The 11499-nt window shown below is 45.9% G+C and overlaps 1 protein-coding gene across 2 annotated transcripts in view; it reads right to left on the minus strand.

Moving 5' to 3' along the window:
• Positions 1-11499, minus strand: part of LOC103359445 (chloride channel protein 2-like) — a 203008-nt gene that overhangs the window by 116168 nt on the left and 75341 nt on the right. The window contains exon 3 of one of the 2 annotated variants that reach the window (XM_008284782.1): positions 4352-4402. The exons of the other annotated variant lie outside the window; for it this stretch is intronic. Within the exon in view, the coding sequence (XP_008283004.1) occupies positions 4352-4402 (51 nt within the window). The remainder of the gene's footprint in view (positions 1-4351; positions 4403-11499) is intronic. 2 annotated transcript variants of the gene reach the window in all.

Genomic DNA, 11499 nt, shown 5'->3' on the forward strand with positions numbered 1-11499 from the left:
GGTGTAATGGTGTATCTGCACAAACACACACACACACACACACACACACACACACACATCCACACACACACCAACAGGCCAGCACAAATCACCAAAGTTATTATGCTAAACAGCCCTGCTATCTCACTTTAATCACTTCCACAGAGTTGTGAGATGTTTAACATTTCTTGAGGGAGGAACATTAAAATCCACGCGCTCAAGTGGGCATTTTTCTGCATTTAAAAGCAGCGCAGGATGAAGAAGAGCAATATTTTGCTATTCATGTCTTTGCTATAAATGTTGTACGGCGAGAAGCAAACGAGGATTCTGCTTCGGGGCAGAGCTCCTGGCCAGCGGGGACGTGAACCGGCTGAACATGTGAGGCTGTAAATGCTGTTTAGGAGCTGCTGTGAGTCCTCAGGCTGGACCACAGCTACAGCACACGTGTTCATTGATCAGATTCTGCTTTCACTTACATGTAAACTAATTCTAATTATTTTATGTCAGATAACTGCATAAAGAAGGGAACGAACGCTTCTGCAGAAAGAGCCATGTGATGACTGAGATGTGCAACTGATGCTCTGCAAAGTTTGGAGCGTCCCAGTTTCCTCACATCAGCATCATGTCATCAGCAGCAGAGAGAAGAGAGTTTTTATTTCTTTTTAATATTTATGAGATGATGATGCATGTGTACTTTAAGTCTGTATTTCGTAGCAGAACCTCGTCAATAAAGCCAATCCAAACCAAAAAGTGCAAAGAAGTGAAGCAGCAACAAGCTGTTTGCTTTCACAGAGAACAGGAAGCGCTCTGCTCCACCAAACCAGCATCAGAACACGAATAACGGGATTTCTTTTGCTCTCCAATCCTCCGACACAAACCTGTAGATCATGTTGACTGGAGACGGTTTCTGTTCATTTGTCCTCTGTGTAGCTTTAGCGACTGCTAGCCTGGACTGCCTGTCAACAGTCTGAGATAAAAGATTTGACAAGACATTAATTAGACTTGGACCTTAACAAGTCTGGGAAAACGACCAACTTGGATGTGGATGTGAAGCGGTGCTGAACCATAAACACACACACAGCGGCGAGCTGGCAAGCCGGTCCTCCTTTTCCTCCTTGTCATCATCTTCTCAATTTGTTACTACTCAAGTGTAACGGTCAGAGATCAGTCTAGCAAGAAACACTGGCATCAGCATGTGAGTGACGACCATGAGTCTGATCATCCATCACCTCCCAGCAGACTGTTTCTGTCTGTGGTGGATGGCCTGCAGCTCGGATCCGTCTCATCGCTGCGTCTTCTCTAATAACTCTGAGTGAGCCGGAGCTCAGAAGTCTCCCCTACGACTATAAACTTGTTGATCAATAGCACTCTTCATCTGCAGCCCAACACATGCACACTCTCAGATCGATACCGCGGCCCTCACGTCATCCTTAATGAATGCATTAGGGTCGTAGGGCAACGTTTGTTTTTTCTCTTTCGGCTCTTTCCAGGAACCACGCCGCTGCTCTGTCTCCTTTGGAAGCGATAAAACCAGCCTGACCTCCTGGTTTCTGACAGTTTGACCCCTCGCTCTGCTGTCATGGCAACCTCCTCCCCTGAAACCAACGGCTTGAAAGGAATCCATAACGAGACACGAAGTGAACGGAACAAATCGAACGAGTGCATTTAAAATATTTTTATTTCAAATAATCTAATTTGACGGCTGTAAGCTGAAGTCAATACTAAAGACACACTGCTGCACAGAGCACGTTGTCTTCCATAAGGCCAAAGTTTTACTTCATGGGGTCTTTATAAAGGAGGCAGATGATTAAAATGAGGATGCAGTTTGTCACTTATGTTGGGAAAGCACACCGCTGGCTTTTAGATGTGACGTCATATCTATTCAGTGTTGTATAAAACAATAGTTCTGCCAATAACGTCCCTACAGATGGAGCCTCGTAATGAGCATGTTACTGGAAAACATTCAGCTGCAACAGCAAAAGATTTGTTGGGTGGTGAAGAAAATGTCCAAAGAATTTCAATGTTTTTTTTTCAATGTAAATTTGTGTACAGCAGCTGTTTTCTGTGCACACGGTACGCAGCCACTAGGTGGCGCCGACCTCGCACTCTGCCTGCGTAATAAGACGACAAAATAATCAACAGCCATCAGAAAACTGTTTGAATCAGTGACGCACGACATTAACATTTCTGGACGATGTCGATATTAAGATTTCTGATTTCGCCAATAACCGATATCACCGATGTCGATGTTCAATATTTGTTCACATCGAAAAATGAGCTGAAGTAAGAACTGTGAGAAAACTGTTCAACAGAAGCCCAGTTAGACCACAAGGCTTCTTTATTAGGTAACAGAACTAAAACATATTTAAACATATTTAACGTTAAAGGACCATTTAAGTAAAAACGTCTGTGAAACAGCAGCGACATCAAACGTAGAGACGAAGGCGCTGATGTTAGACGATCATCGGCTAAATCTGTTCATCAGACCGATACCGGTGTGGTGGCCGATGTATCGAGCATCCCTGGTTTGAATCAATGCTTCTTTGATAGACACAAGCTGCCATGAAAGCTCATGACGAGACACAAAGTTCAGCTGCATGAAGCAAAACTTCACATCCTCCCTCCCTGGCTCACAGCAGTCTGTCATATCCTTTATTAATAGAGCGTGCTAATCAGCCAATCAATAAGACATCCGACACAAGGACAGTGCAACATGTTGGCCTCTGCTGGGAGGCGTCAAAGCTCCCAGTAAACATTCCCACATGTGAGGAGGTTCTGTGACAGTTTCTAATTATAATAAACAGCCATGAACTGAGACGTGTGTTTACATGGTGCTTAAAAACAGCCTCCGAGTGAAAGTCAGTGTTTGAACTAATGACTGGATGCGTCTGTTGCTTGGTCCTCTGCAAAGCACCAATCAAACAGCCGCCATGATGAAACATAACTGGGACCGGGCCGACGCCGGCGACGCACGACCTGCACACGCCGAGCCGAGGCAGGTGGCACCGACGATCACTCCAACAGTCCATCAGCCCCAGTGTGGCCGAGTCCGTCTGTGTGCATGTGTCCTGAAGGCGTTAGCGAGACGAGCTCCTCGCTTTGTGCTCCGGCCGGTCACACGGGGGAGAGGTAAGTCGTTTCATTTCCTGGATGAAAGCCTGGTGAAGCAAAAGCCAAGGGACCTGCTGCTGACTCTCTGCAGTGCTTCCCCTCGTCCTCTCTCATTCTGTCTCCATTTATTTTATCTGTCCACTCTCCAGACCATCAGCTCCCCTCCATCTCTTTCTTCTGATTCTCTTCTCCTGCACGTCTTCCTCTCTCTGCCCACCTCCCACGTTAGGTTTTCACCTCCTTCTCCTTCAAATCCTCCTTCCATTCCTACCTTTCACTCCCTCTTACTCTCTCTAGTTTGCCCCCCTCCTCCCTCACCTCCACACAAACCACCCATGCTCTGCCGTTGCCGAGTCAGCACTTCCGTTCTGCAGTCCTCTGCAGACAAACAAGTGTGCTGATTTACACTTTTACACCCTGCCGTAACCAATTTCAGAGCGTTTCCGTTGCACATACTCTACCTTTGCAGTTCTTTAGGACTGACGGCACACAGAACACACATGCATGCGCTGCAGATACGAGCATTCATACATACGGAGGCGGAGGAATGAAGCCAGCACGCCATTAATCTCAGGAAAAGGTATTAAAAGTTGAAAGTGAACAAAAAAAAGCAGACACACAGCTAATGAAAAAAGGACATACGTGTGTGTGTGTGTGTGTGTGTGTGTGTGTGTAGCAATGGCACATTTGTCTGTTTCTTAAGCAGCAGAAAGACGGGAGACATTGATCATCATGCTTGTCTGCAGCTTGCACCGCCTAATCAGAACCATTCATCTCCCGAATCACACACACTCACACGCCGGCGCACACAAAAACACACAACCAAACTAAGATGTTCAGGGCTCTTTATTACTTTCCATTAGGGCTGGAGGCTGGCTGTAATAAAGCCGGCCTGGGGAGAGTTAGCACAGAGACACACAGCGGAGCAGGAATAATGTGCACACCGAGGTGTTCCTCATGTTGGCTGCTGATTAATATGAAGGTGAGCGTGTGTATTTTTACACGCGTGTTGTTCTATTTTTGCAAACCGTACGACTTTTGTAAATTGATGACGGCATTAAAGACATTGCAAAGCGAGGGAGACGATTCTCAAGCGTTTGATAACGTTGCAGCAACACGTAATGACCACTTATTAAAGATTAATGATGGAGTAGTAATGCAGCTGCGTCGGCTGTAGCGGAGCTGAGGGTGAGGCGGAGGGCTAGTTGGTAGTCGAGGGGGGCAGACTGGAAATGATGCATTTCTTTGTTTGCTTGTTTACCGGATATAAAGTCCTGGGCTGGGGGTTCCAGAACATACGGGTACCCTGACCCTGGAGGACAAACAGACCATATGACACAGTTAAACACAAGCACCGGTACACTGCATGAGTGTGTGTGTGTGTGTGTGTGTGTGTGTGTGTGTGTGTGCATTTCTTTTCAAGCAGTTCCCTGAAGAAGAAAGACAAACTTCGCTCCTTATCCATTTTTCTACATAACATTATTAGTTTGTGATTGATGTGGGCGCTGTGCAAACTCAGCAGCGCGACAAATGAACAAGTGGCGGAGGAAAGAGAGGACGAGGAACGCCGGAGTGATGGGAGGAGGATACGTGTTGGTGGTGATGAGACGAGGAGGAGGAGGAGGAGGAGGAGGAGGATAAAACAAGATGGCAAATGGGAGAATGGGTGGAGAAGAAGAAGTAAAAGGAAAACAGTTTAATGAGAAGGCTAGGTAATGAAGGACGCTGACTTTACGGCTCATCAAATAGGAGAGAACATATACAAACTGCCACTGGGTAATATGTGTTTATTAAATTGACTGTTTGCTAAACCGTACCCACCAACAGTGATGGTGCAGCTAAGCAGGCGCCACAAGGCGACCGTTTAAAGCCGAGGTTGTTCAGGAGCCAGAGCGGCTTTGATTTGTGCAGTAACCACAAGAACCGACGCTCTGGTACCAATCTGATGCCAAAATCCTGAAAACGTGAAAATATTTCATTTAATTTTTCTGGAATAAAAAGTTTCGTAGATGCCAAATGCTTCTCAGTGACGCCTCAAACTCATGTGAGCAGTTCAAAGACATCCCGTCTGGATCTGCGCTCTGAATATGAGGTGAGACGTGTTCGTTGTTTTAACGTTACAGCCACAACATTAAAACCACTGACAGGTGAAGATGAAGTCACCTTTCTCATCACTCTGTGGTCTCAAGCAATGTTCGGCTCTGGGTTTCCATCACAATTACTGGCCCATCGTTACTGAAGGACAGATTTTGAAAAGCTGTCTTTTAATTAAGGATTTGTAAAAAAAAAAAAAAAAAAAAAAAAAAACTTTGATTATTTTGAATAATCAACTTTTGAGAATTGCAGAAGTTCAGAGGCACTGATACCAAATATCTGATACACAACAAATGTCTCAACATCACATCAGTCATCACTAAAGGATGACATTCAGTTTGTCAGATTAAATGGAAACGAGGCCAAAGTCAGCTGGAGAACAAACATCAGAGCAGCAAAAAAAACTCCCCGACATGAAAGTATTTTCAAAACCCGACGCCACGTGTATCTCCCACAGCGATCCTGTCTTTCACAAAATGATAAAAAGATAAAAAGTTTCCTGCTTTCATCAAAGTCCGGATACAAACCTGCAAAGTATGGAAAAATATGTGAGTGTTGTGGATGGGCCCAGGGCTCACGGATGATTAGAGAGTAATAACTCAGAACATGGGGCTCAGATGGATGCAGGCAGAGACCAGCACACACACTTCAGATTATAGCAGCACAGACGAGGGGGAGGTGATGGATGGCCAACCAGGAGGGAAGTGAAGAAAGCTTAGTGGTACGAAAGAATGGAGAAGAAGAGGAGGAGGAGTGAAAGGGAAAAAAGGAAATATGAATAAAGGAGGAGCTGAGAAAGAAGGAAAACGAGGTGAAGGAGACGAGATGGAGAGGATAGAAGAAGAGGAAGGGCAGACATACAGGACCTACAAGGAGATATGAGAGGAAAGGAAAGCAGGATGGGACACAGCGAAGAGGAACCAAGGAAGAAGCTTTAGGGAAGAAGGAGGGAAAGAAACTTCAAACCAGCGAGCCGAAGATCGAAAAATATAAAAGATTTAAAATCACCAAGAAAGCAGGAGGTCGATATGTGAGCGGCCTTTGGAGTTTAATAACCATCGATTTTGCTGTGAGAATCTGAAAACCACATGTTGATCCAAACACACACAACTTAACCACGGCGTTAACACAACCCCGGCCTGCTGCAGTAGAAACACACAGCCAGCTTATTGATTTATATATCTGCACCGCGCTACCTCTGTGGGTAAGTTCTCATCAAACTTAATTAAGAAATAAATCTGCTTTTACTGTATCTACCCGCTGACTCTGTTGTTGAGCGGCTACAATGCGGTTTGATCTCTAGCCTGCAACCAAGCAGCAAATCAACCATTTACTTGGTTTCTGAGGAATTAATTAATGCCTTTAAACTTTTTGGATTAATTGTTTCTTCAGCAGTTTGTTCTGTTGCTGGAGGAGTGAAGCTCTCTCCACACGTCCTCCTCCCCGGGTCTGGCCGGCTCGCCCCCATCCTTCACCCTCGCCGTCTGGCATTTTTCAAAATCCTTCAGCCGGCGGACGGGAACTCAAACCGGGTGCAGCATTGTTCTTTAAAACCGCTCCCTGCCCATTTAGAAACTTGATGACTTTGGCAGCACAGCGAGGCCCTCGGTGAGCGTATCGCTGTTGGAACGACGGCTCGCCGCCGCTTAGTCCAGCGTCGGGGGGAAGACGGATCGTCACGTAAAACCGCCGTCACGGAAAATGAATAATGCACTCAGAGTGGGTTTAGCACAGCATACAGAGCAATACTACACCTCTGAGTGTCGCTATCAGCTGTCAATCCCTGGTCCTGATCCTCCCTTACATAACACTTGGAGCACTGTGTTCACTCCATCCAACACCAGCGGCACATTAAATCCATCCCTGGTACCAGTTCGGAGGAAAGGCAGGAGACGGGATACTTCAGTGACCGTATTGGTTTTTCTAAATCATTATTTTTTTGGCCCTTATTAGACAAGACAGTCAAGAGACAGACAGGACAGTGGGGGAGGAGAACGGGGGACGGACCTGCAGCAAAGGGCCATGAGCGGGACTCGAACCCACGCCCGCTGCATCGGGGCCTGTAGCCCCTGTACACGGGTCGCCAGCTCAACCAGGTGAGCTAAAGCCCAGGTATGAGCTAAAGCTACAACAGGTGCTGAAGGTTCCACGGACGTCATAAGTCGTGGAGACACTTGACAACGTGTGAAACAGCAACAGCAGGTTCAGAAGTTGTGCTCCTTGTCTTCTATCAGCTGAGCTTTTTACCGCTACACTCCTCCCAGCTGCCGTGGTCGTGTCCCGCCTCTTCTCTCTGGACCTGAAGCTGGACCTGAAGCTGGACCTGAAGCAGACCACTCTACGGCGTCCAATCAAGCTGTGCCTTCAGATTTTAAAAAGACTCTTTCATCCCGCGTTCGGTGGCGGTTCTTCTCTGAGCTGGTCACCCCTGGATGCTTCGATGTGGAAATAGTGTGCGATGAAGATCTGGCTGAGGGGGTGAAGGCTCAGGTAGGAGTTGTAGGACTGCTGAACATGTTGGTATCAGTGGACCATCGTTAGTGTAGCCTAGAGGTGGTTGTATTTGGGTTTAGTTTAATTTATTTTGTTAGGGGCTGTTTGACCTCGTTCTTTGAATTGAGTAGCAGCCGTTCTGCCTTCTGGCTTTTTATGCTGTGATAAAAGGAAAGAAGTCCTTTGTCCTTCCAGTAAGTCACAGCGGATCTCTGAAACACCTCCATCCTCTGCTTCTGTTCCTCCTACCTTAGACACAGGGCTAGGTCAGCATGTTGGAAACGGCTTCCGTTTCAAACTTCTATAAAACTTCTCCAAAACCACCAAAAGAAACCAAATGTGCCTCGAAAACATCAAACCGTGCAGCCATGTCTCTCACTGAGGCTCTTACTCTGAAGCTGTAGCTGATTAAAAGAACCTACCAGGACCAGACGGAGTGCACACCTGTTCTACGGTGGTTGCCCTTAAAATGGCTCGTTTTTGAGCAGGTCAGGGTGGTGCACCAGTATGTCTCACAAGCTCCCAGTGCATAAACCAGTGAGGCCCCTCAGGCCCTCTGCTGGTTGTTCAGAGCAGAACCAAAACCTTCGGTGGGGCAGCTTTAACACTGAATGCCCCGAGCTGCTGGGACAGTCTGCCTGAGGACCTGAGAGCAGCCGGACACTTTTAAACATTAAGTCCCATCTCCTCAACAAGACAAGTTCAGAGACGACGGCTGTTATTTGATCTCATTCATGGTTCATTCTAATCCAACAAACATCACGGTTCTGTCTCTTTAATCTATTTTATCTGCTGTTTATATCTAGTTTTGATTATTTACAACCTTTTCAGTTATTCTTCGTTCTGCCTTATTGTGAGCTCATCAGTCATCTGTGGAGACCTCAGACCTGCACGAGCTTTAGAAATAAAGTTTTGTTGATTGGTTGTGGAATGAAAAGCAGCTCAAAGACAGGTTTCCCTGTTTGTGAACCACATCTGAGTGTCTGTAGATGAGCATTTTGTGCGTGCAGCAATTTTCAGATAATATTGTTGGAATACAATCCTAGACAGCACTGAATGATAGCTAGTATAGACTTCTGGTGTTGAAGGAGTGTATGGCGTCACACACACACTCACCAGGCACGCTAAAACTGATGAGTTGATTCCAGTAGCTCTCAATGCTGGCTAATAACCTTGAATAAAGTTGAGTACATTTAACAATAAAATATAACTAAATACAAAAAGAATTCTTTAGAAAATGCCAACCACGGTGTGTCTGCACCATCCCACACGGCGCAGCAGCTCCATCCCACTGATGGGATTGGACGCCCTCGTTTGGCAGCGATCCCGCTCTGGCTGTGCGCTGGAATTACCGCAGGAGCTCCGATTTAGACATCTGGCACCTCGGGACTGGTTTATGAATATTAAATATGATGTCACCGTCTTATTGCTCTGAGATAGTGGTGTTATGGGTGCCATCTTGGCTCGAGCCGCCGCCCCCGAGATGACAAAATCAATGTGAGCTAACACTGTGGCTAGCGACCATCCTCTGTGCTGACACACACACTGGACCCGCGCCACAACCTCTATAGTAAGAGCAGTGGACAACAACAAGATCACCGCACACACACACACACACACACACACACACACACACACACACACACACACAATCTGCTCGAGTGGCACTGAATCAAATATTGATCAGTGGCCCAAGTCTCCTTGGTTACTTGATATATTAAAGTGAAAGTTCCCTCACACACACTCACTCTCTCTCTCCCTCAGTCACACACACACACACCATCTAACACACAAGCAGTTTAACACCGTGTGTGTGTGTGTGTGTGTGTGTGTTAGCTCGTTGTGTAACTTCCTGAACTTGGCTGGCAGCTGCATGTGAATGACATCTGAACACCCCCACAGTGCGTCAGCGTGGTGCCCAGCACACACACGAGCAGGACACGCATGTGCTTTAAGTGTACGTTTAAAAGCCTGTGTGTGTAGGTGTGTGTGTGTGCGTGTAAATGGCAGAGCAGCTCGTGTGCTTCAATCAGCGCTGGAGTTAATGTTGCCCATTCACTGCACAAGCTGCTGATTTGGTAAATGCAGTCCGTGTGGAAGTGAAGTGTGCCTCACACCATAATCCAATCACACAGCCTCCGGTACATTACAGACTTTTAAGTGTCTGGAGTGGCTGCAGGTTGAAATTATGAAAGATGCATGAGACTTTTATGGGGACATTTTAATACCAGTGGGTGCACCAGTACATCTGTATGGGTAGTCGGGGCAACTCTGTTCTCCTCCATTGTTTCATCCAGCTGGACGACAGACACACGTCCTGATGGATCGTCTTCACAAATGTATGCTAGGACGTATAGCGCTGAAACATTTAGCTGATTAACCCCTGATGGTGTCACTGTGTGATTCTTTGTCTTATTTTGAGAGATAATCACGCTCATCAAGTATCTTTGTATGTGTTTGTATGTTGGCACCATCATCAGTTACCGGATTCAGCCGTTAGGAGTTCATATTTGCGGTGCACCTATAAACATACAGACACATAGGACTGGACTAGTTTTTCTATGATCTCCCAGCAGGTTTAGTGCCATAGCTGCAGCCTGGTGCTCTTATTTTAAAGCAGCTTTGCCTGAACTTTAAGCATTTAAACTGTGATAACTGACTTCTTCTCACACAGTGTCTTTGCTGATGTCTCTTCCTCCACTACAGCTCAGTCACATCAGGTAAACTCACTTAACCTTCCAAGTGAAAAACTTCATGTACAGACTTCTGTTAGGTCCATGACACCCATGACATCCTACATCTGTATTAGGATTCTTTGAAGTTTGGCAATCTGATCTAAGTTTCATTACTTTCCTTCTACAGATCTCTTATTTTCCAGTGGAACAGACAGAAGTCTTTGCAGACCCTCCCTGGAACCATGAAGCACCAGTTGTTGTGATTGGTGTGCATCAGGAACAAATCCTTCTCTCTCTGACTGAAGAACTTTTAATTTTCAAAAATGATCTCCTCTAGTTTTCACTTTCTTGCGACCGAATTTGAATTCTGTGCAGCATTAATACAATTCCACCACATCTACAGGTGATCTGGTGTTGCTCTGATACACATCATCCATGTTGTTTCGTGGACGGTGGGCACAACTTCCAACACAGAAATGCTGAAATTTATCTCAGATGGCTCACATAGCAGAAATTCAAAAACTAAAAAAAGTGTCTGAAGTAGGACTTTTAGAATTTAACAGATGTTTTCGTGTGGATTTTAGCAATAAGATCTATGGCTGGATCTGGGAGCGAGAGGTGAGTTGGCCCAGAACGACCTGAATCAAAGGGTTTGTTCTTCATGTCGTGGTATGTGTCTGAGAGCAGCATGACTATTGATGAAGAAGCAGAGAACGAGGGCAGGAGGAGGCCTTCACTGGAAACACGACACCCGACAACTGAAACGGACCGACTCCACAGCATCCAGACAATCTGAGAAACAAGAGGAAACTCTTCTTCCTTCATTCTTTTTATCGTCTTCTCAATCTCTTCGTCTAATTCCTTTGATTTCATACATTTTAAATTGTTCTATTCATTACTGATTAGCAGTGATGTCGTACTCCAAATCATTCCTGATCCACTTTTTGAAGGTCTCCGTTTTGCTTTGCTACCAAAATTCTTCAAACCTCTAGCAACTACTAGCGATACCTATAAGCTACCCATGTGTACTGAGTGTTTGAAGGTGCTGGTTTAGATGGTGCAATGCAGTGGCGTACATGGTCCACGTCTTCTCATGAGCATGTCAGGCAGTCTGGGACTTGCACTGGTCTGGTCCTGGTCTTGTCTC

This window comes from Stegastes partitus, unplaced genomic scaffold (assembly GCF_000690725.1).
Source record: "Stegastes partitus isolate 25-593 unplaced genomic scaffold, Stegastes_partitus-1.0.2 Scaffold373, whole genome shotgun sequence".
NCBI lineage: Eukaryota > Metazoa > Chordata > Actinopteri > Pomacentridae > Stegastes > Stegastes partitus.